Raw genomic sequence first — 24,211 nt, forward strand, 5'->3', positions numbered from 1 at the left:
GAACATTTGCGGTGATCTTGAATGGAGAGCCATCGTTGTGTGTGGACTGTGGGTTCACGGAGTCAAGAAGAAGAGGTGGAGGAGAAGGAGCAGACAGAACGAGTCAATGATGAGTGGTATATACTCTCGCAACGATGCTCTATATCTATCCCAAGTATCAACCGAACCCGCCGACAAGAGACGGGCTACAAGCTCCGTCTTCGGCGAAATAATCCTCAATGTAACACCCTCCAACCACATCGCGTGACCTCGAATCACCGTTCTGACGAACAGAGTAGGAAGAAAACGAAGCACCGTTGAACGGGTTTGCTGAAACAGAATTCGGCATATCCTGCCGGTATGCCATACAGATATACGCATGCAGTCTATCAGTGGAGAGGTGAGGTGAGGTCGCCAACCGTTATCAGTGCGGCTATCCTCGGGCTTAACCACGCGTTGGATATTTCTCCACATTTCCCACAAACGCCGCCCCACGTCACTTCACACACACACCCTTATTAATGCAAACGCCGCTGGGTCTCGATAAGCCGCGATTCGATATGTCTTGAGCCGCCCGAGTAATGGGATGAGATGATCTCATTATTATGTCCTTGGTAGCAGGCGGTGAAATTCGCGGTCGAGAAGAGCCGATTGATGTGGACTTGTGCCGAAACTTGTATTTTTAGTGTTTCATGCTGCACAGTTGTAATGTCGCCCGGCGAGGGTGGACGCTGCGATGATATACAGCCATGCGGGTTTCCCAGTGCAGGACTCCGACGCAGTTTGCGCTCAGCGGCGTGAAATCAAAAGTGTGAATCAAAATAGGAACTCATATTTCATAAGTTCCAAGGTTCTATGATAGAACCATTCGACTCGCTCTGTCCTTTGGTCATCGGAAAATAAAATCCCACTCCCACTCCCACTCCCACTCCCACTCCCAATTTCTATTTCTCCTCCTTAGAGATCTTCAATTTATTCCTCGGCATATTCCTACATGTCGGACACAGCCATTCACCCTTGGGTTCCTCCGTGACCCCGACGCAGTTATAATGGAACCACTGATACTCGCAGTCATCATTGTCGCAGCCCACCATGTCGCCGAAGCTGACCTTCTGACATAGGCAGTACAGCGTCTCGTCGTCGCCGTCGTCGTTGACGTGCACCGAGGATGCCGAGTCGTCTTCGTCTTCCGAAACGGAGCCGATCGACGGGGAGGCGTTGGTGGTGGGGGAGGCATTGCGGTCGCGGGCCAGTTGGCGGCGGCGGTCGCCGGTTTTCTTCGGCCGGGAGCGGTTGCGGTTCCGGGAGGAGGGCGGCGGTGCGAGTTTGCGGTTGGCGGAGGCAGGTTGGGGCGTAGTGCCCGGCGCAGCTTTCTTTTGGGCGGGAGGTTGAGCGGAGCCGGCGCGAGAGGATTTGTTGGTCGCGCCGCCTGCGGGGACTGGTGTACCAGCTTTGGGTGTTCCAGGCCCGAGGGAGGATTGGCGGAGATTGCTTGATGCTGCTGGGAGAGATCCGAGAGATGCGTTCAGGCGACGGCGTTTGTTTGCTTCGCTACTGCCTTCTCGTTGGGCGCGCGGGACGGAAGATGGTGTCGAGGCACCGCTTACGCTATTCGACCTTGCGCTGCCCGCGGTGTTTTGTGCAAGTCGTAGTTGTGCGGCGTTGGCGATGGCGGGACCTCCACCGCTGGAGTTTGCGCCACCAGGGGCATTCCCACTGACCACTTGTAAGGGTAGTCCAGTGGTAGATTTCTTTGAATCGGTAGACCCATCGACGGCGGCGCCGCCAATTGCGGCAGAGATGCTGGTACCGTTACCATCTTTCTTCAGCATACTTGGTCCATTCCAATCTGCAGGAAACTGTTCAGTGTTGGCTAGACCACGCAAGCCGATGTCGAGTCGTTTGATCTGTCGTTCGAGAACAATGACAGCCTTCTCCGCGAGGCCAGATTTCTCAGCTTGAAGAATGTCGCATTTGTCGTAGCAGTCGTTGATGATGTTGGAAAAGGCATCCTCTTTGGGATTTGCGACATGACCACCGTTGGTTCGAACCCATTTTTGTAGTTGGGTATCTCGTTTGTTGATTTCGTCTTTGAATGCTTGGATTTGCAAGTCCTTGGCTTGAATCTCTTCTAATAGATGAGTCACTTCGGCGGGGATGTTGGCGACTGGAGATTGGTCAGCATTTTGGACGTGAAGATGTGTTCCATCCGATGCGACGAAGGCATGGAAAGATATTGACTTACCATCGTGGACGAATTGCTCGAGCACCGAGGCGGCATCTTCGGGCTGAGCCAAACTCATACTGGCTGAATCCGTCCGTGATATCTCAGCGAGCGCACGCTTGACCTAGAGATTCGTCGCAAGTTGTCCTATTATTCTCCTCCAGCCGATGAGTTAATGTAATTCACAAACTTTGCAAGTCTCGCAGTCGCATATGTTTCTCGATAATCCGCAAGCTTCTATGCGGAGGAGGATTTGATTGTAATATCGATTATTGCGGTTGGTTGTTGACGTTGATGTTCCCGCTCGAGTAGGCAGTCGGAGCCACCAGGGCTCAAACCTGCAGAGACGATTCGCCGCATGACTAATCAATCCCCATGAAGTTGTCCTTACCCTAAACGGGACAACGGCGTGGAAAGCTTATTATTAAAAGAAAAGCCGCACACGAGACACAAGACACGGGACACGGGACGGAAGCGATGAGACGACGCAGGTGCAGCTGCAGGCGCAGGTGAAGGTTCGTTCCCGTTCGCAGGAGACAAAACCAGAGACCGTTCGACGTCGCCGCCGCCGCCGCCCGTTTGTCGCGGAATTATGCATATCATTGTGCCAGTTCCATCTGAACACTGATTACTCACCAGGTCTCCTCGAACAAAAAACCTAAAATATTACAGATTGTGACTGAAGGGAAGCCAGCCTATATTACGCGCGCGTTGTTGGGACACGATGCGCTCATGGCGGCCTCTTTCATCCCTCGTGCAGATGTCCGCAACGATATAGTTCAGACGTGGTCGCCGCATCTGTCCACGAATACCCGCTCACCACGTTCGGTCGCGTCCCGCAGTCCTGCTCCGCCGAACACAACATCAAGCAACACGAACGGAGTCAATGGAAGACATGATGCCGCTCACGACCATCAACACAACGGCGACACTAATGGCGCGAACGGCTGCGGGTTCGAGGCGCCCATGCCAAACACTCCGCCGATGACCGAAGATGATGAACGGCATTGGCGAAACGCCGAACTCCAATCCCGGATCATGCGGAACGTCGAAGAACTGGGCATCACGCGTCCGGCCGGCCACAAGGTCTCCTTCCACTACAACAGTCATGTCGAAGATATGCATTTCGGCAAGACGCATCCGATGAAGCCGTGGCGATTGACCTTGGCTAAACACCTCATTTTGGGCTTCGGCCTGCAGTACTCCATGGACACGTATGAAGCCGTAGCGGCTGGCAAGGACGAAGTCGAGGCCTTTCACGATCCGGATTATGTCGACTTCTTGTCCCGCGTCAGCCCGAACAATTTTCGGGAACTCTCCGAGATCGCTCATTTCGCCGCCAGTATCCCGCCGCGACATGACGGAGACAGTGTAGAACTAGGTCCGTTCAACCTTTCAACTAGCCCGGGAGCAGATTGCCCCGTGTTCGACGGTATGAGCACCTATCTCTTCCTCTACACCGGTGCCACCCTGGAAGCGACCTCCGCTCTCACCAGCGGCCAAAGCGACGTCGCCATAAACTGGTCTGGCGGCCTGCACCACGCCCACAAAGGCGAAGCCTCGGGCTTCTGCTACATCAACGACATCGTCCTGTCCATCCTCGACATGCTCCGCGTCTACCCTCGGGTCCTCTACATCGACATCGACGTCCACCACGGCGACGGCGTGGAAGAAGCCTTCCAGCGCCAACCACGCGTCATGACCCTCTCCTTCCACCGGTACGGGCCCTACGACGACACGGGCCACAAATTCTTCCCGGGGACCGGCGACCTCGACGACATCGGGCTCCGCGGCACCCCGGGCGAGCATTTCGCGCTGAACGTGCCGATCCCCAGCGGCATCGACGACCGCCAATACAAGTACGTCTTCGAGGAGACCTGCTCGCGCGTCATCGACGCCTTCAAGCCCTCCGCCGTCGTCCTGCAGTGCGGCGCGGACTCCCTCGGCGGCGACCGCCTCGGCCAGTTCAACATCAACATCCGCCAGCACGGCGAATGCATCAGCTACATCCAATCGCGGCGCCTGCCCCTGCTGATCCTCGGCGGCGGCGGCTACACCGCGCGCAACGTCGCGCGGGCCTGGTGTCACGAGACCGCGCTGCTGACAAGCAACACGCTGCCCGAGCAGATCCCCCTGGACCTGGTCCCGCGACCCGAGGCCTTCTCGGGGAACAAGACGCACGGCGAGGGGAAGATGTACCCCTCCTTCGAGAGATTGCACAAGAACGAGTGCAAGGATGCCGAGCTGGAGTTCATGGTGAAGAAAATCGAGGGCGACTTGAAATTCGTGAGGAACTCCCCTTGGGTCGGCATGGAGCAGTTGCCGGTCGAGAGCGCGATGGAGAGGGTCATGGAGGAGGAGGATGAGCGGAGGAGGAATGGCGGGAGGAGGGCCAAGGAGAGAGATCCGGCCGGCAGGGGCGAGTTGAGGTGATGGCAGTTGTTTATTTGCTTTTTCTGTTCCATGATGGTGGTCGTGGTGGTGTGGTGTTGGTGGGAAGAACACAATTTTCTTCAATCGGAGAGTGCTCGATGTCAATACTATTCGTAGTATTCAGACAGATGAGAGAGGGAAAAGAAAATTGGTTGATGTGTGATTGATTTCTGTAACCTATAGTCATGTATATTTGAGTATCATTCTCTGTCCCTCTGCTCTCCTTACCTATCAATATCAAATCTACACCAAAAAACCCCCGGACTGCGTTCGATTTTCGTTTTGTTCAACCTCGCCACATCTCCACATACGAAATTCCTCTTTGAATCCCAAAAATGGGAGCCCAGATCATGTTCCCAGTTCATCCCACGATCGTACTGCCCGATCTCGCGTCCTGACTAAGTAAAATTTCACATGTGGCATGTAGCGAACACGGATTTCGCAAGATGGAAAAAACAGCCATTCCCCTTTGTGTGAAAGACGTACACGTCGCGGACCCATGTGCTCCTACGTAGGGCGCAAAAACGTCCGAGTAGAGTATTCCTTTGGCTCCTCCAGCTTTGCCTCTATGAGACGGGGATGGAAAGCGTCCATCTTTCATTCTTCGCGGCACGGTTTGGCACTGCTTTCTTTCACCTCTCTTTCTGATCTCTAGTGATTTTTTCCCATCGAGGGGGGCAGTACCGCTTCCAGAATTAGGAGGGAGGGTTGGATGGTTGGTGCGCCCAAATGACCGCAGCGTTGTCAAGCTAATTGACTGCAAGTTCCATGAATGGGTTGAGAATGTGGGACTTCGCTGGTGGTCCTATTTCCTCCATGGGAGGAATATTTGTCTTTGCTCCTTTGTTTCTCCGCCGTAAATTTGACCCGTTCTGAGGCAATGGCATGATGGTGGTATTTCTTCGTCTCTGCGTGAGGGAGAAAAAAATCGTGTTTTTCTTTCTGGCGTGGAGACGGTCTCTCTCTCTCAAGGACGGCGCGGAACTATCGCGCGCGGAGCTTGGCCGATGGGCTTATTTCTTCTCCCACGAGCCTTCCTTTCTTGAGGCAGTAAGATTTATTCGTTCCTTTTCTGTTTCTGTCTCAAACAGTAGCACCCTGCCTCTTCCGCTCCAGAATTTCCAAACGAAGCTTCTCGGCCGCGGCTTGCGTTTCCAACATGCGGCCGACACCCTGACGCCAGGTATTTTCCAGACTCTGCATTTCCGCCGCCACAGCAGCCTCGGATTCCCGGCGTTCCTGCGCCACCGATTCCATCTCGATGCGTTTCTCCGCGACTTCCTTCTCCAACGTCTTCAATTCGTCCTCGAGATGGCTGTTGCCTACCAACCAGGCGTTCTTCCCGTAGGCTTCGAGGAGCCCGAGATTCGTCTCGCGCGCGCGTAGGTACTGGGCGCTGGTGGCGGCTCGGCGGAGGGCGGTGGTCCAGGTTTGACTGTCGCTGCCGGAGGATGGTGTGTCGAGGGCTTCGTAGCGGGAGAGATCCAATGCGGAAGTTTTGGGCTCCGACGCCGCGAGCCGGGCGTGTGCGGCGGCGATGAGAGGGGTAAATTGGGCTTCTGGGAAGTTGGGGATGGAAGGGTGTGGTATGTTGGTGTCGACGCCCGAGGAAGCGAGGTCGGCGAGGACCAGGTCGTTGGCGGATTGCAGTTGGGAGGGAGTGAGCTTGTTCGCGTCGATGTTTGGGAGGGCGACGACGGCGGAAGTGATGAGCGGCATGTTGGCGATTGTTTTCGCGTCGTCAGTGGTGCGATTGGGATGTCCAAGAATGTGACGTGACAAGCTTTCGCACGCGTCTACAAGGTGAGCGCCTGTATGTTGTTCCGCGCTTGTTGCGATCAATGCCGCAGGTTGTATCGATCAGCTCTGATGTCACATTGATCTTCTTGAGATGCTGTACTGTAACCAACCATATTTCTCTCGGAAGTTGTCCCGTCCGTTGCACTCTCGGAGCCGGAGCTGAATGAGGTAATCATGGCCGAGCGAAAGAAAGCTTTGCCTCGAAGCGGGCGGGATCGACGGTTGATCCCGAGTCTTGCACGCGACCAATTACCGCTCTCACATGGCATTTTGTCTTCCAGCTGCAGGGATTTTCCAAGTTTATTTGGGGTCTTGTCACTTTGTACCTTGGCTTCACCACTGCTTTCCGTCTCGTCTTTCACCCACGCCGCAATGCAGGTGTTGGTGTTGAGCCCATGTCCCGGATGATGTAGGCTCCAGCATAAGCGCCCGCCCGGATTTTAGTGGGCGGTATGGACGTGGTCGTCGATTAATGATCCACTGGCTGGATAATGCTTTGTTTAGTGGTGGTAGTAGTAGTGTTGATAGTAGTATTAGTGGTGTATACGGACGGAATGGATGGGTGTACTGAGGACGGCGAGGGGGAGAGAAAGTTGGTTCACGATCGTCATCAGCATCATCAGCGTCCAAAGTAGCCGGAATGATGTGCACGACGAAGAAAGAGGCTCACAGGCTGTATCGACAGCAATACTGGAGGAGTGCGCAGGTGTGTAGTTCGTGCATTACCACCACCGCCAGCACCTGCGCTACTACTGTCCTATAGAACCAGACCACCACCACCATACGGAAAAAGGACAGCGCAGGAAGGATTCCTACTACCTAGGTATGTACCCGCGGACCACTTCTTTGCAGTGGCGGTACTGTACCACCTATCGCTTCACTCCGGGATCGTCGTGCGGTCACACGCTTGCTTGCTTGCTCGGTCACGTATACAGTAGACCCAAACACATACAAACAGGCACCAGTATAGCTCCTACATGCCTCTCAGCTGAACAACTCTCTATATCAAGCTCCATCCTTGTCTCTGTCCATCCCACGCCGTATTGCCTCATCCGCAACGACACGACGCTTCAGTTCTCGTGAAAAGATCCCGACCAGATTTCAATCAATCCAAACATCTCGCCAGGTCGTGTGCACGCGAAATTTGCCTGAACTTTGTGCTCAGAGGGTCAAACATGCAGGCGTGTTGACGAATTCGAACCCGGTCGTGCCGCAGCGTCACCAGACTTGCAGAAATCACCGCAGAGGACAAGAATAGCCTATGACAACTCACCCACTCGCGAGCTGGACTTTGCGCGTGCAAGATTATCAAGATAGAGATATCCAACGAGAACGAGTTTTTCAGACGCCGAGTATCTCAAACCGTCTCCTGGAGCGCTGTAGTGTTTCATAGAATCATCCATCATCCATCTCCCTTCTCGAAGCCATCACAGCCATGCCTCGACTTTTCAACTCTCTCCTCACAATCGCCACCGCTGCCTTGATCATCTTTGCTCTTTCAAAATACTTCCAGAATATCAACCCTCCGACAGCGGACTTCTGGGAGCCACATTTCCCTCCCGTGGGAGTCCTCGCCCATGAACAAACAGTTCTTGGAAGTCTCCCAGATGTCGGCGATACATATCTCGTCGGCCTGGGCCGCGGCGATATCACAGGCCCAGTCGTAGAGTTGAACCTCATGGGTTATGCCGAAGTGGGCCAGGTCGGCTCTGGTCTGCGACAGAGGCTCTACTCGCGCGCATTCATCGTGGGTGACCCAGATAAACCGCAGGACCGCTTCGTCTATCTCGTCCTGGATATTCAATCTGGCGATACGGCCGTCCGACATGGAGTCTTAGAAGCGCTGGCAGCTCTGGGCCCGGAATATGCCATGTACGGACAGAACAACGTCGCCATCACCGGAACTCATTCGCATAGTGGACCGGGCGGCTACAACAATTATCTCCTGCCGACCATCACTAGCAAGGGTTTCAGTAAAGCCTCGTATCAAGCTATTGTAGATGGCGCCGTCAGATCCATCGTGCAGGCACACGAGCGCCTTGCGCCTGGCAGCTTGAGTGTTGGTACGATCGATGTGCTTGACGCCAGTGTCAATCGAAGTCCGCACTCTTACCTTGCCAATCCTTTGGAGGAGCGTGCACGATATAGCGAAAATGTCGACAAGGCCATGAGCGTTTTGCGGTTCACCCAGATGACCGACTCAGGCGAACATCGGGATGTCGGCATCTTCACCTGGTTTGCCGTGCATGGAACCAGCGTCCTTGCCAACAACACGCTGATCAACGGTGACAACAAGGGTGTGGCTGCGTACCTCTTCGAGCAATATGCAGGTGACCCCTCCTTCGTCGCAGGCTTTTCCCAAGCCAACGTCGGTGACTCTTCTCCCAACAACATGGGCGCCTATTGTGAATATGGACCTCAAATTGGTCAGATGTGCGACTTCGAGACGAGTCTCTGTGGAGGACGGACCAACCCCTGCCACGCACGCGGCCCAATGTTCGGGCGCAACGACGCCGGAACTGCATCTGGATATGAGATTGGTCAGAGGCAATTCGAAGGCGCTCGCAAGCTATTTGAAGACCACAAAGCATTCAAGCCGATCCGGGGACAGATCGTCCGCGGTCTGCATCAATTCGTCGACTTCAGCTCCTTCGAATTCACCCTCGCAAACGGCACGATCGCCAAGACCTGTCCAGCCGCACTGGGCTACTCCTTCGCCGCCGGAACCAGCGACTGGCCGGGAAACTTCGACTTCAAACAAGCCCAGCCGCACGATCCCCATGCCAACCCGCTCTGGGCCATGGTATCCAGCCTGATCGCCAAACCCAACGAGACCCAACGACTCTGCCACCGCGAGAAACCCATCCTTCTGGACGTCGGCGAGAGCGATCGCCCCTATGCCTGGAGCCCCAACATCGTCGACGTGCAGCTCCTGCGCGTGGGAAATCTCTTTCTGATCGCCGCGCCAGGCGAGGCCTCCACCATGGCCGGTCGCCGCTGGCGCGAAGCCATCCACAAATCCGCCAAAGCCCACTTCCCCGAGTTCAAAAACAACGACGGCGAGGACGAACCCATCGTCCTCCTGGGCGGCCTCGCAAATTCCTACACCCACTACATCGTCACCCCAGAAGAATACACCCGGCAGCGCTACGAGGGCGCCTCGACCCTCTACGGGCCCTGGACTCTAGACGCCCACATCAACCGCTCCCTCTCCCTCCTCCCCCACCTCTCCTCCTCGTCCCCTTCATCCCCGGATCTCCCCCCAGGCCCCTCCCCGCCGATCAACACCAACGACAGCCTCTCCTTCATCAGCCCCGTCGTGATGGACCGCGCGCCCCTCTTCCGCTCCTTCGGCTCCATCACCCGCGACGTGTCGGCGCACTACATCGCCGGGGACACGATCACGGCGCGGTTCGTGGGCGCCAACCCGCGCAACAACCTGCGGCTCGAGGGGACGTTCGCGGCGGTGGAGAAGCTCGTGCCGGGGACCCGGCGGTGGGAGCGCATCCGGTCGGACCGCGACTGGAGCCTCGTCTACGCCTGGAAGCGGTCCTCCACCGCGCTGGGCACGAGCATCGTGGAGATCCGCTGGGAGACGGGCTGGGAGACGGGCCGGTGGAGGGAGGACCCCCGCCGCTCGGAGACCGCGGCCCTCTCTGCGGCGGCCGACGACGAGGACGAGGGGACCTCCCTCCTCACGGCGGAGGAACACGGCCGTCTCGAGGGCGGCTACGATCTCCCCGGGGGAGGAGGCGACGCGCTCCGCACGGAATTGAGGCGGAGGAGGGATTCCGCGTCGTCGCTGAGTGGGCGGAAGAGGAAAGCCAAGCGGGACTCCGATGGCGAGCACCCCACGCCGCATAGCGCCCTCAGCGGCCATTACCGCCTGAGGTACTACGGCGACGCGAAGAGGATCGGGGGCGTAGTGACGCCTTTTGTGGGGACGAGTGGGATTTTCACGATTGTTTAGCATTTGTGTATGTGTGCCTCTCAGTAGGGCTTTTTTCACTCGCGGTGAAATGAATAACATGGCTCTCTTTAGCTGTTCCTTTCTTTCATCCTTTCATCCCTTCATTCTTCCGCTGCCTGCTTTCTTGCTCTCCCACGTTCTGTTTGATTTGGAAATATCTCGTCATGAACCTGCTCGAGGGCAACGCAAGGGGAAAGTCACTGGGCGCTGGGTGGGTTCGTTGCATGTCCCGGGCCCGCCGTCCAGAGGAGCAGTTCGTTTGTTTGTCTTTCTGTCTGTTTGTTTGTTCTCCCTGGTTTGGATACAAGGGGTTGGAATGAGATGGAGAATCGCAGGAGATGTCAGGAGCAAAAAGGAGAAGGATGAAATAATGGTTTCCAAAAATTGACGAGAGGCTTTTTCCACTCTCTAGGATATAGCTATCTGTCCCGCTCGTTCCCATTTGGTACGAGGGGGAAATGGAAAGAGAAAGAATTCCCGGGAGGCGATGTTTCCTCCCCTATACTGTGTTCTGAGCGAAGAAGAAGAAATATTTCTCTCCGCTCCCTTTTGCTCACTGCCCGAGTGGCCATCCCGCAGTGCGTGCGACCCATTGATAAAACGCCTTGAAACACTACAGCGCCCCAAATCCCGAGAACGGGCCCAGAAATAACTCAAATCCCAAGAACCCATCCATTCACTCAAAGATAGACCCTCAAACTCCATCTCAGCTCAATTTGAGCTCAACTCATGCTCATCCCCGAACGGTCCCTGCCGCTGCGATTCGCCATTCTCCCTCTTCAATCCACTACTCGCTCCGACCGCTCCCGCGCCGACGAAAGTCTCTCCAACACCGACAATGCTCCCGGGTCCCGAGCCCGCTCGAGACGAAGGCATCGAACCCTTCCTGGCAGCCTCCTCGATGACGGCGCCGAGGCCGCCGAAACTCTTGGCGGCGCCGACGTGGCGTTTCGGAGGGGAGGTGGAGGCTACGGCGGAGGACATGTTGGCGTAGGGGTTTGGCCGTTGGGAGGAGGCGGGGTTGTGGATGTTGATAGGTTGGGTGGAGTTGGGCGGGAGGTCGGAGGCGTCGAAAAAGGGCGAGGTGATGGGCTGGGGAGGAGGGTTGCTGGCGGTGCGGAAAGCGCCGCCTTGCATGAAGGAGGATGAGGTTGAAGTCGGATCTAGAGTGTAAGGGTTGTTGGCGATCATGATGGAGCTCATGGGCCGCATGGAGGAGGAGTGGGTCATTGGAGAGGTGGGACTTCCGCTCTCGGTGCGGGTCGTCGCGGAGGAGGGTTGGAGGAGGGATTGACGGGCACGGGCGTGATCGTCGTCGTCGTCACCGGGGTTGCTGCCTTCGTCGTCCTCGGAGTCAAGGTTGGTGGTGATGAGTGGGGAAGAGACGGTGGGCGTACGTCGGCCGGAGAGCGGAGGGGGTGACATGGTCAGATCGGCGCTGGCGGAACGCACGGGGAAGCGGCCTTTGCCTTTGTTGGACGAGAGGCTCATGCTGCTGTTGCGTCGACTATGGGTACGGGAGTGTTGGCGGGAGTGTTGTGGCGAGGAACCGAAGCCTTGCGGGACGATGGTGGCGGAAGTTCCTGTCCTGGGTGTATTGCCTGGGCTGTCGTAGGTGCCATTGGGATTAGGAGTGGTGCCAGGAGTAGATCTGACCGACACCATTCGAGGAGCTGCACGCAGCATGGTGGTCGCCGGCATAGGCGGAGGAGTCCCCTCGTCGCGGTAGATCTCCAGAGCCATGGAGGAGCGCGCCAGAGACGGTGTGATAGATTGACGGCTGCCGTACGTGTATTGTGTGTATTGCGTGTCACGGACACCGGATCGTGACGACGTCGCGGAGAATGTGCTTCCTGGTCGGAAGAGGAGGAAATCACCGTCGTTGGCGAGAGGGCTCTTCGGTTTGTTGTTGGCGTACTGCGCAGGAATCGGCGGCACGGGCGCAAGACTATTGTGACTTGAGCCTCCATTGCTTCGGTTGATGACGCCAGGAATAAAGGCGATCTGGATGACATTGCTGGCACGGCTGAGAAAGCTGCCCGCGACTGAGGCGCGAGTCCGTATTGATGCCGCGTCACCACGCATGGTGTTGATGACTGGTGTGTGCTTCTGTTGCGAGAGCATTTCATTCTCCATCCATTCCATTTGTCGCTGTCTCCTCTTTCGCACGCCGAATCTCCATACGACAAAGAGGATTACTGCAAGAACCACGACGCCTGCGACGGACGCTCCGGCGATAGGGCCAATCCCTGGGCCTTGAGCAGCCGGCGCGTCTGTTCCATCTGCCGAGCAGACCGCACGTTGACACGCATCGCAAGTCGCGGTCATGAGTATGCACTGTTGACCGGTCGGGCAGGGAAAACAGTCGGGAAGTCCAGGAGGGCATTCGACACATCGTTTGAAGATTGTCCGGAGTGTGCGTTCGACTTCTGTAAGATATTAGTGGTCATGTTCCTTTCCTCCCCACGCCATGGTGTTTTCACGAACCTGCCGTCATACTCCTGCTGGTGACTGCCATTTTTTGTATGAATCTGTGCGCGCCTTTGCGCAGATGAAGTTGTATTTGCGAAAGCCCCGTCGCAAAGAGGTGTCCTCCGCCGAGCTGGAGCGCTCCTGAAAGTGCCTGCCTTTCGCGAGATCGAGAGATGATCTCAGATGGTTCGCATCAGTTGATATCTCTATGGCTTATTGCAGTGCTATTGAGACCGCTCGAATGGGAATCAGGTGTCGTCGCGGAGGTGATATCGGGCTGGTAGCGAGTGACATGAAGCGAATGAAGACTGGGCGCACGCGCTGCGACGTTCGTGCCGAGGGACTCCAAGTCCGAGTGATATATCGAAGTGTGTCTCTCTGTCCGCGCTGGCCGCAGCGATGGCGATAGAGGCGTGCGTAGTGATCGTGAAGATGTTGATTGCACGTGGCGGTGGTGGTGAGCGTCAAATGGCAGGGTCGGGATGATCGCAAAGGCGAAGCTGAACCAAACCTGGAAACGAACTGCAGCAGAAACGGGCGACGATCGTTTTGGTGGGCTGAAATGGACGGGCGGAAAATGGGTGAGAATGCAATCCCGCCAGCACACCGGGCGGCAAAGTAGGACGTGGAATGGATGAGACACAATGAACTCTTCTGACAGTGGAATCCGTACAATCAATCACTCAGGGTCCTCATCTGTTCCTTCTTCACCTCAGCGGCTTTCTTTATTCTTATCACCCCGACTATTCATTTTTAGTATCCACTTCGGCGTCGCAGACACATTGCGGCGGAAAATTAGAAAGAATTGGAGATGTAGCTGCAATCGGGACCATCACCGCCTCCGTGAGTGCCTAACAAATCTCATACACAATATCAGTCAAAGGCCAGAAAAGCGGGAGATATGTGCAGTTCTGCCAGTCGCCATCCAGCGTGTCTGGGGCCTAATAAGAGATCCCCTGAAGAAGTTCGTCCCGACTTTGATGAGATTCCACGTGTTTGACCTCTCTGTCCTTTTCTTCTCACCAAGCGCTTTCTCTGATTTATCATCCGCCGAAGCTCTTGACTGGGCTGCGATTCGATGGACGACAAGTGGTTCGCTACTGTAACGCATGCCGCTGTACGTGTGCACACAGTAGCTGTCGCTAGTTCACGTCTCATCAAGGGGCCACGAGGCCGCACATGAGACTAGAATCGCTCTGGATGAAAGAAGGAAGATTGGACGGGACGGATGGACGAATCGGGGCCATTTCCATGTTGGTTCTCTTTCAACCGTTTTCCATATTTTACTGTACACACATACTTCTCACAAGGCAGTCCTCGGTTACCACTACTGCTGTCAATAGCAATTTACTGTGCCGCAAACATGCAGAAGGGAATCCATCCGGCCACTGTTCGTGTGCGATCGCCAATGGGATCTGCTGTTGAATGATCAAGTAGGGGGACAAGGGAAGGCCCCCAAAACTTCTACCACTGGATGTAGATGTCTCACGGTTTAAATACAACAGTCTCCAACCTGCACAGGGCTGTTCGACAGGACAGCCAAGCAAGCAGCGGCCTCCTCCTCCTTACCTTTGCAATATAGACCTTTCCGGCTGTGATTGGTCTGCGCGAAAGAAGACGGTGCCATTCACTCCTAGCGCACTCGCAAGGCTGTAATACTGTTAATACTGACGACTGGTGGATCTCTGATCTTCTTCGTCGTCGTCGTCGTCGCCCTTCGCCAATTTCCGAGCGGGAGAGAGTACGCGTGGCGGATCCATCTCTCCGACGCGCGCGTATCAGTCTTGAACCAGAAGCCTGAGGCCACAGATCGTATCAAGTGCATTCCCCTCCACACATCACTTCTGGCGTTCTACAACTCTGACTCTGGTAAGATCGATTTTCCTTTCTCCTTCTCCAATTCACAATTGGAAGTATGAAGTATCACGTTCGACAGTATCAAGTTGGATCGATGCGGGAGAGAAGAAATTGTGCGCTGTCGTGATGGCTCGTTTTCTTTATCTTACAGGCTGGATACAGTATATTCTTGATGACATTGGACTGTTTGTCGAATGATGCAGGAAAGATTTAAATCAAGGAAATCTACATTCATGAGAGCCATGGACTTTCTTGTGTTCTCGAGAGAGAAAGAGGGTGAGTCACGATATGTACTAAGTCCCGAGCGCCAATCAAATTGAACTTTATATCAACTCGGTTCTCATGAACATGCCCGCCGCCATTTGCAGACCGAGACCTGGTGATAAAGCGCCGGCATTTTCGTGACCAATAACGACAAATCGCCCCTCCCATTAACAAACGTATGCAAGGATGCCACCATAATTCGCAAGGCAGTCATCTACATCCCGAGTCAGAAATCCGACATATGTAGGAAACCCATCGAAGCATGATTGGCATGTTCGCTAAGACTAGTAGCCAACGATATATGAGGTTTGATCCAGTGTGCCTCTCGTGCGACCAGAGTCTTCGAGAACTCATCTCCGTGCATATCTCAAGATCGGGGACTGCTCTGTCTGCGCGAATGGGAAATCCCTTGTAAATCCAAGATCGGTGTCAAAGTTCTTACCTCTCTGGCCTCAGGGTCGGCATCCTTTGATTTCCATGACTGATGGACTTTCCTATTCAACGCCTGCGACGCCATTGTGGTCCGTAGTGATATTATTATCGAGACGAAGAAATTCTGTCAATACGGCGGCGTCGCGCGTTATGATGGGACGCATGACAGGACGTGCCTGGCAAAGAATGTCACCATCGGATGCAGAGCCAAGAGCGGCGAAAGCTAGAGTGGCAGAGAACAGTGGTTATTCTTTGCTACTAGGTCCCGGTCAATTGTCATTCTGTTGTGATGTAGCTTGAGATTCAGAGCGAGACGAGGTTATTGGTCACGAAGAGATTCCAACAATAGTAAAAAGCACCTGCAGTAGCGGCGGCCAGTATTCAAAGTCGGAGCTAAAAGGCCCTCCAGGGCTGTTATATATATTGGTCAATGCCTGCGCTAACAACGAACCAACGCTCGCCAAAGTCATCACAAGCCAACCTGGCATACGTATCACCACATTCCAACAGGATCTGTCCAGCTAGGCCAACGCAAGGAAAGGCTACGTTTGGAACCCCATCGATCACAAAAGCCGTGCATGACCAACTCACATTCTGAGTTTGCTGTCCCTCTACGAATAAACGTTGTTTCGGTGCCTTTTGCCCGTGGAGAAGATGGGTGCAAATGGATTTGAACAACAGGTCGATTTGAAATGGTATAGGTTCAACGCCAAATGGCTTGAGGAGGAATCCATCATTCTGTGGAGTAGACTATTCTTAAGCTCTGCAGCATCCCGAGAAAATAAAGTTTCATCATTCTAAGCCAGATCCTCTCGTCCTCATCGCAGCTGCGGCGGTGGCGACGGCATGGAATCATCACTTCCAGAGTGAAAGATTCTGCACACCGATACAGCACCACAGTTATGAAGACAACAATATTTCCAATAGAAACCCATCCTTTTGCGAGACATGTTCCCCAGTTTTGCAATTCAAATCAAATCATTTCGCAACTGCAGCCGTAGTCGTACTCGGCGTCCTCCGGTTCCAAAACCACCCTCCAGTAGTCGGTGCAGCGGCAGGGGGCGTACCCGTGGTCGCGCCATCCTCTCCTCCAACCGCGGTAGAAGACGAAGACGTCGCAGTACCATCCTCGCCGAGACCGTCCGCGGAGTTCGACGTGAGACTGGCCGTTCGCGCAACGAGCTCTTCCCCAGAGCGACCCTTTGTGGCAGTAGCAGCGCTGCGATTCAGCACTTCAATCTCAGCGCGTAAAGCACGGAGTTCCTGTTCCTGTTTACGCCTTCCGACGGCGAGGGCACGTTTCAGCTCGTCGACTTCCTGGCGTGCTTGAGCCTCGGAGGTTTTCGCATTGACTAGTTCGAGGAGGAGGGAGGCGTCTTCTTCGGCGGGCGGGGGTGTGAGCGGAGTCCCTTGCGGACCGGTGGTCACAGCTAGGAGATCGCGGGCGGCGAGGGACGAGGTTCGACGGGAGAATCCGGCGGGTGTGGCGTGTGGGCGAGGTGAGGGTACGAGCGGGGCGGCGGATTGGTTGAAGGAGAATGGTTGGGGCTGTGTGCCGGAGGTGGGTGTGATGGGGGACGTTGTTGAGATGGTCGGTAGAGGAGGAAGGCTGTGGGCGGAGGGACTGGTGACGGGAGACGACTTGTTGCTGTCTTCGCCGTTTACCGCGGTGGTCAGGGGAGAGAGGATGTTGCTGAGCAGGCTGGCAGTGTTGCTGCGCGAAGGCGGTTTCGCGGCAGGGATCATTGAAGCAGATCCTCGGCGGACGAGTTTCAGCTCTCGAAGGCCTCCGTGGTTGCTCGTTGCTCCTGTGGGAGACACGATCGATACCGCAGGTAAGCTCGCGACACTGCCGTTGCGGGCCGACGACCAGTTGCCATCAGGGCTCGTCTCCATTCTGCGCAGTCGCGGAGGCGAAAAGCATGATGGATCGGCACTGCCAGCGGATGATGACAACAGAAGGCTCTCTCCAGCAACCCCGCGTCTTTCTCTTCGGCGGGCCAATGCTTTGGCCTCGCCGAGTTGATGTTCCAGACGCTGGCGAGCACGGAAGTCATCGTTGACGCGGGTTCGCAACTCCTTTACTTCAGAGCGAAGGTCTTCGGAGTCAGCGTGAAAGGCATCGAGTGCAGCCTCGGTAGATTGCAAACGCGCAGCGAGATCGCGTGATTGCATTTCAGCTGACGCGAGTTGCTCACGGGTCCTTGCGAGGGTGCTTCGGAGCTGCGCCTTGGTCTCCAGGTTGGTTGAAAAGCGCAGACGAGTGGTCAAGCGTGTGGAAAGGGCTTCTACAAGAGTCGCCGTTTCATCTTCGTCTTGGGCATTGGGCTCTTCCTCTGGCGGAGTCAATCCACGGTCAACAAGTTTGATAGCGGAGTCAGATGCAGGCTGGCCACCCACGCTCAGCGGACGCATTTTAGCTTGCTGGTGCTGTTGTGTGTCAATTTGAAGATGCATACCACGCGCTGGGGGCGGCAAGGTGCGTCGACGATCATCTTGGGAAGCGTCGCGACCATTGCCTCCAAAGCTGTCCTTGCGTAGCTTTGTCACAACCTGACGCATAATTGTGTGATCCTCATTGCGGTCCTCACGCTCACGCTGGAGCATGGCCGCGAGTTGGGCATGCTCCCGTTGCATCTCACTAAGAGCGGTCAAGAGGTCCTCGATCTGACCGTGTAGCTCCTGCTCCTCCCGGGTGTGATGACCTGGTGTGCTGGGCATTACAGACTCGGGTTTCGATTTGAGACTCATATTGTCCGCCATGCTGCTTTCGCGAAGGATACCATTGGCATCGATGTACGAGCCGTCTGCTTCCGTAGGGGCTGTCGACATAGAACGACCACCACTCGAAGAGGCGCTGTCATCACTAGGGCTGACTTCCGTTCCAGCGCTCATACTTTGCTTGCTAGGCGTCCGGCGTAGGAAGCTGCTTTGTCGGCCGAACAGACCGGTAGGCCTGGACTCCTTCTCCGCCGACTGTGGCGAGAGAGGATTATTAGCAGATTTGATCGAAGTGGCATTCGTCTTGCTTGCCGTAGATGGAGCACCAGGGGCCCACAGGCGTCCGAGGAAACGCGAGGCTGCTGCTTGAACATCTGGCAAGAAACCTGCACTAGTCCCTACTGCTCCTGGAGACTTTGTCTCGAAATCACGCTCCAGCTCTGCAAGGCGAGCAAAGGTAACAATTTCGCCGAGCGATGTAAAGTCGTCCACCAGCACATCCGCGTCGCCACCATAGCAGTCCCAAATCTCGCGGCCGAGGAGAAGCTGCATAATCTCTTCAAATTCGTGGCAAGCGAGCATGCGCTCTTCATGACGTCGCATGAGTGCGAGGGCGACACGCATGACCGTTTCGTTAGCGCCTTCGGCGAAAATGACGTCGTAAATGCGGAAGAGCATGGGTAGTGGACAAGTGACTGCAAAGCAGGACAGGAACCATTGAGAAAGATATGCGGGCTCGACACCGAGTTCGGTCAGATGTTGGAACAGCTGGAAGTTGTGTTGTTTGAGGAGAGACGAGAACTGGAAGATGCGCATGTGCAGTCCTGCAAGTGATGGAAGAAATGAAGGGCGCAGTGAGTAGTGATCCATCAATCTAGAAAGCGTATGTCAGAATATCGTTTCGATCGGTGAAGGAGTGTGGTGAGTATTCTTACCGGACCAGAACACAAAATGCCTCCCTCTCCCCCATATTCATCAAGAGCGGTCCCACCAGGAAACCCAGTCCTTGACAGTACCCAATCTCTTCGTCCTGGAGAGAGAAGCATTTCAACACGCGACCCAGCATCTTTTGCCCTTCGCCCTCGGCATCACGGAACAACTCAACACCTGGGAAGCTACGACCGACATCTTTGTTAATGATGCCTTCATAAGGACTTCGCTCACCCAAGAGTTTCTCATAGGCAGCCTCGAGGTGGGTGTCTCGTGCTCCAGAGATGGAAGTCCAGACCACACCACGCAAAGGGGGAGGGACACCGCTTCGGATTTTCGTCGTGGTCAAGGTAGGCAGGCGCACCGCAGTGGATGGATAATCCTGTACGAGCGCAGCCCAGAACTCGAGCTCAGTCATGGCCGGAGGCTGCGTTATCTGGTGCTCTCCCGCGACCGAGCCTTCGAGTATGGAGCGGGCGTCGGCCGTGCTAGCATGGCTATACCGGATTGATGGAGTTGTTCCCGTTTGCTGAGAGACGAGGCGTTTGAGTTGGCTGACACTGGGGCGCATGCTGTTAGCACGAGCCCGAGCAACAGCCTGGTGGACAGCAGACTTAGGATCAGCCGTGAATTTGGCATTTTCCTGTTCGAGGCGGGCAAGGAGAAAAGCTGCAGCGTCGTCCTCTGCTCCGTCCGGGAGGTCGCGGTCGGTCTTCTCTTGCGATTCTGAGGCGTCCAGGGCTAGCCAGTTGACACCACCAGAGGGGCCACCACCTGAAGAAACGGAAGAGGATGGGCTGATAGTAGATCCAGGTCGGGCAGAGACGAGCTCGCCAAATTCTGCAATGTCATCGATAACTTCCTGTGGTGGCTGGTGGTGAGCATTGCTCATTGTATCAACATTCACAAGAAGCGGCGAAGAGCGGCCATCCACGCTGTTTCTGAGCCAAGCGCCGCGTTCGGCGTCAACAGCCGACATGGACCCGTTCAGGGCCACGTCTTTATCATTGTCGAAAAAGGTGCTTTGCCGACGAGGTTGGGACCAGGTATTTTGGAGAATATCCAGGCTGCTCGGCTTGCGGCGATGACCAATGCCTTGAACACGAGGAGTGGCCAGCACATCTTCGTTTGGTTGAGCGGCAAGACGATGATCGTCATCAAAGCTGGAATCGGACAGCGTGATGGATGTCATACTATCCAGTGATAGGTGGTGAAGCTCCTCGGCATTTAGAGGAGACACAGGTCTCGCGCAGGGATCGTCGTCTGTTATCCTGTCAGAGAGATATCGATCGTCGTGTCCACGATGAGCTTGGATGTAGAGAGATGGTGCTTCGGATGTAGGTGTGGGAGTAGCCAGATTGTCCGAATTCGGTGTACATGACCGGATGGATATTTCCCTTGAGGTGAAGGCAGTATCATCTTCATCGGCGGAATCGCCGAGTTCGGACTCTGTCAATTCGGAGACGATTGATCTCCTGTCACTGGCGATCGATGAGCGAGGCGATGTGGCAATCCCGTACGCGACATCGTTGTGGACAGCAGGCAACTCGTGCAGAGACGTGTGATCTGACATCTGCGATGATGCCACTGCTGTAACGGCTCTTACTTCCTCTTCATCGAGTTCTGACAACGCTTCCTCTGCACCGCCTTCGGTTTTGATCTCGCTAGCTTCTGGCTCCGCGTCAATTTCATTGTCGGATTCAACCTCGCTGTGCTTCTCGATCCTCGGGGCCTCGACCTTTTCGTTAATCTCGTCATTGGTCTTCTTTGTTGTCTCCTCCTCTTCGTCCTCTTCACTCTCTTCTTCTCCGTCCTCCTCCTCCTCTTCCAATTCCTCTTCGTCGTCGTCGTCTTCTTCCTCCAGCTCTGAATCGTCTCGAAGAGGTTCGTCCGCTGTATATGAGACGTGTTTGCTATCTGCTAGAGATAATCGGTCATCTTTAGTCATGTATGATTTTTCATCCTCATAAACTGCAGTCTTCTCGGTCATGACAGGCTTGATGTCGACCTTGTCTTCCTCATCCTCGTCCACCTCCTTCTTTGGGGCGATCCTGACGACCGAAGGGATTCGCTCATGATGTACGGCGGAGGTGACCTTAGTCGAGGTCGAGATTGTTTGATTCACTTCCGGTAAAGGCGACTTGAGCGAGACCTGAGGAGCGGGCGAAATGACGGTGTCGTTGTGCTGCTGCATCTTGGAGAGATTACAGATGGGAATAGGGTAAGGATATTGGAACTGCCGGAGTTCTTCGCTGCCAGAGATTTCGATTTAGTGTCAAGCTCGTCAACGAGCGACATGTGCTGTGTGTGAAAGGTCGAAAGCGTCGGCCAAGGTGCAAACACGGCAAACAAAGGGTATGGTGGAGGGCGAGGGTATTGTCTCTCGGGCGACAGAGCGAGACACGCACGCAAGCTCACGCAGGGAAAGAGAGACTGTGTGACAATTCACGCAGGGTGAAGGTCAATGATAACGGACGTAGATGCAGAGACGCTTTTCAGTGGTTGTCAGGCAGCTGCATGATTTCTCGAGTTTTTCCCGCTTTTCTGTCTTGTAAAACCAACCAGCACCGTTGCTTTTCCCACGCGACCGACCGGTACAAGGTTGGAGGCGAATCGGGTCTTATGGAGTCCTCAACGGCGCACTCTCGGATGAAGTGGGCAACACTCGAGTGGTTATGCGAGACTATTTCCTGAGTCCACTCCGTGAGAGGCTTGTCGAGAGAAATTGTGAGGCGAGGAAGAGGCAAGTTCCCAGCAGGCCGTTTCTCGAGAGGGCGTTGTCCGTTCAAACGTCGTATCGGCAAGCGGATAGAACGTTCTCGGTTGTGACGGATGAGGGTGCAGTTCCAATCGATGTGAGAAGGCGAAGGCGAAGGCGATAAGGAATGATGTAGATGTGTTATCGCGAAGATAGTGGTGAGCTCTTCGTCGCTGTGGATTATGCCGCAAGTTGGGGCGTATGGTAAGAGTATGATAGCAATACAACGAGTGGAAGAGAGGCAAAATTACAATACGATGCTGATTACACGACAAGGAACCAAGAAAGAGAGTGTCGAGAGGCAATCTGGTGTCCCGATGAATTGACTCTCTCCTACCCCGTTCACATTGAAGAAAGGCGGGTGGTGGTGGTGGTGGATAGCGCGTGCAATGGGAGACGCTAGTTCAAAGGCGGGCGGGACGCGCCAAAGTCAGGCACAGCACAGTCATCGTCAGGGGAAACTTTTCCCAAGGGGCGCGTGCGCGTTTGGGGGGGGTGGAATTTTGGGCCCTGATGAAGAACAAACAGAGAGATGCAGAGGAGCAAACATCTCCCAGCACATCCGTCGCGCGCGCGTACTCGAAGATATTGGAAGACAGAAGTTAACGAGGAGAGAACAAAGCCCAGCCTTGTTTCTTGTTGTCAATGAGAATCGCCAATGGCCTTGTGTGCTCTACTGTGACGCTCGAGACCGTGAGACAGCACATGGAACCAACGCCTGCAATCACGCGGGAGACAAAGCCCAGTCTCCACCATAAAACCGTTTCAAATACATCATACATCTCCCCTTCTCCAGCGGCTGGCCAAGTATCACGATCATAACATATCAATACTATGTACGATGCAGACATCGGTCAAGGATAGGACATGTACAATGTTCTGGGATGAGGATGTTTGTCCAAGTCATATCAGTGGTCCATCGCACGAGACCCACGTTTGCAAGTATCAGCACGCGATTCATGCACCCATTTACACAGGGGCTCCAAACTTTAACTCGACATGAAAAAGGGTTCGCCCAGCACATGCCCATTGGTTGGAGAACGAAGACCAAGCAAATAACAGGGAAACCGTGATTGACTTTGAAGCCGCCGTCCGGCCGTCTCGCCTGTCGGACCAACCGTTCACGCGACGATCGTAATATGGTCAGACTTCTTTCTTCGCCATAGTAAATATTTGCACACCTGGTGTCGTGAATTGCCGATGAACAATCTTCAAAGATTCGAGTGGCGATGACAGATTAGAAGGCATCACGAGGGCATGACCAAGAATAATTTCCGCCAGCTGTTCGCAAGACCTCTGGTTTTGGTGCAAGGTACCGGAAAGTTGGGTGCGCGCCAGGCTTTGGGTCGCGCTGCTTGCCCGATGACAGGAATTATTCTATGTAGCGGAACAATGCCGTACTGAGCATCATGCAAATACAGCAAGGATGAAGTACACCTAAGTACTCACAATTATCCTCATATCGCCTTCTCACCAGGGACACCTAAGAAGAAGCCAAGTTCCTCAACACGATCGATGACGAGTGTTCACTTTGACGTCGCTCTTGGCAGGGCGGACAAGACCTGACCTGACCTGCGCTGGAAACCCAGCATAATGAGAATGGCTGTCACTGTGCAGACAGCATCGATGATCGAAATCACACTACGTGAGTACTGTGTTGTAGATCAATGTGCTCTCATCGTTCCTGTTGACCACGTTTTCCAGAGACAGGGGTGCGCTACAGCATTTCCAACATCAAGGGGTGTTTGCGGGCCGGCGGCAATTCCGCAAGGAGTAATTAGTGGTATCAACAAGTGGTTGTGAGCTCAATTGGAGCAAACGGTCGGCGATGAAGGACCTTCACTATGACGATCATGCAGGAATTTCATAACCCTTTCAAACATTGAAATTCGTTCTTGACTGCGGTACAGGAGTGGAAATAACGTTGCGGTCCAGAGCATAATGAGGTATTCGCCAGAATGCTGACCATGTCAACAGTCTGTGATCCATGGATAGCCGCGCGGACCTCTCATCATGAAACTTTGGCCGATCTTGAATTGCTTCCAGCAAACGTTTCCTGTGCTCAAACGCGAGACACTTCATGTATCTTACTTCCTTTTGCGGCTTACCAAACCCGATGGATCTGCTATGAACAGGAATGCCAATGAGTAAAATATCCTTGGCTACCCATGTAGTCTGCCGCCATGATTGACTGGCCGGGATCTGTTTACCTACTCCGCGCGAAGAACACAGATTGCAGTTTCTTGACAACGAACGATATTCTAGAGGAGTGCGCTTATACTGTAATGACGCGACATGGGCCTCCGGTAGCGAGCGCATTGGACGCGGTCAGATATTGGTCGTGGCTGCTGCCACGCATCATACGAAAGCA

The 24,211-nt window shown here is 54.7% G+C and overlaps 7 protein-coding genes across 7 annotated transcripts; 3 read left to right on the forward strand and 4 right to left on the reverse strand.

Moving 5' to 3' along the window:
* Positions 1–923: 923 nt before the first annotated feature.
* K489DRAFT_327304 (uncharacterized protein) lies at positions 924–2,282 on the reverse strand (the record flags this gene model as incomplete). The annotated part of the gene is made up of 2 exons (XM_033601978.1): positions 924–2,146; positions 2,225–2,282. 2 exons carry the CDS (start codon positions 2,280–2,282, stop codon positions 924–926), a joined length of 1,281 nt encoding a protein of 426 aa, XP_033455574.1.
* Positions 2,283–2,935: 653 nt separating this feature from the next.
* On the forward strand, positions 2,936–4,636 carry K489DRAFT_327295 (histone deacetylase; the record flags this gene model as incomplete). The annotated part of the gene is made up of 3 exons (XM_033601977.1): positions 2,936–3,003; positions 3,097–3,572; positions 3,618–4,636. 3 exons carry the CDS (start codon positions 2,936–2,938, stop codon positions 4,634–4,636), a joined length of 1,563 nt encoding a protein of 520 aa, XP_033455575.1.
* A 635-nt stretch (positions 4,637–5,271) lies between these two features.
* Positions 5,272–6,483, reverse strand: K489DRAFT_90919 (uncharacterized protein). The gene has a single exon (XM_033609033.1). It carries the CDS (start codon positions 6,353–6,355, stop codon positions 5,720–5,722), a length of 636 nt encoding a protein of 211 aa, XP_033455576.1. The 5' UTR covers positions 6,356–6,483; the 3' UTR covers positions 5,272–5,719.
* A 1,388-nt stretch (positions 6,484–7,871) lies between these two features.
* K489DRAFT_327485 (ceramidase like protein) lies at positions 7,872–10,406 on the forward strand (the record flags this gene model as incomplete). Its single annotated transcript, XM_033601995.1, has 2 exons — positions 7,872–10,051; positions 10,310–10,406. 2 exons carry the CDS (start codon positions 7,872–7,874, stop codon positions 10,404–10,406), a joined length of 2,277 nt encoding a protein of 758 aa, XP_033455577.1.
* Positions 10,407–11,020: 614 nt separating this feature from the next.
* Positions 11,021–13,389, reverse strand: K489DRAFT_90939 (uncharacterized protein). Its single transcript, XM_033609034.1, has 3 exons — positions 12,894–13,389; positions 11,449–12,835; positions 11,021–11,266 (listed from the first exon to the last, which is right to left on the reverse strand). Exons 1-3 carry the CDS (start codon positions 12,922–12,924, stop codon positions 11,194–11,196), a joined length of 1,491 nt encoding a protein of 496 aa, XP_033455578.1. The 5' UTR covers positions 12,925–13,389; the 3' UTR covers positions 11,021–11,193.
* Positions 13,390–13,931: 542 nt separating this feature from the next.
* On the forward strand, positions 13,932–14,407 carry K489DRAFT_91020 (uncharacterized protein). The gene has a single exon (XM_033609035.1). It carries the CDS (start codon positions 14,058–14,060, stop codon positions 14,301–14,303), a length of 246 nt encoding a protein of 81 aa, XP_033455579.1. The 5' UTR covers positions 13,932–14,057; the 3' UTR covers positions 14,304–14,407.
* A 2,002-nt stretch (positions 14,408–16,409) lies between these two features.
* On the reverse strand, positions 16,410–21,276 carry K489DRAFT_374172 (uncharacterized protein; the record flags this gene model as incomplete). Its single annotated transcript, XM_033603497.1, has 2 exons — positions 16,410–19,026; positions 19,088–21,276. The coding sequence occupies 2 exons, from the start codon at positions 21,274–21,276 to the stop codon at positions 16,410–16,412; spliced, it is 4,806 nt and encodes a 1,601-aa protein (XP_033455580.1).
* Between the last annotated feature and the right edge of the window lie 2,935 nt (positions 21,277–24,211).

The sequence above is a fragment of the Dissoconium aciculare genome (genome assembly GCF_010015565.1).
Source record: "Dissoconium aciculare CBS 342.82 unplaced genomic scaffold K489scaffold_17, whole genome shotgun sequence".
Classification (NCBI taxonomy): Eukaryota; Fungi; Ascomycota; class Dothideomycetes; order Mycosphaerellales; family Dissoconiaceae; genus Dissoconium; species Dissoconium aciculare.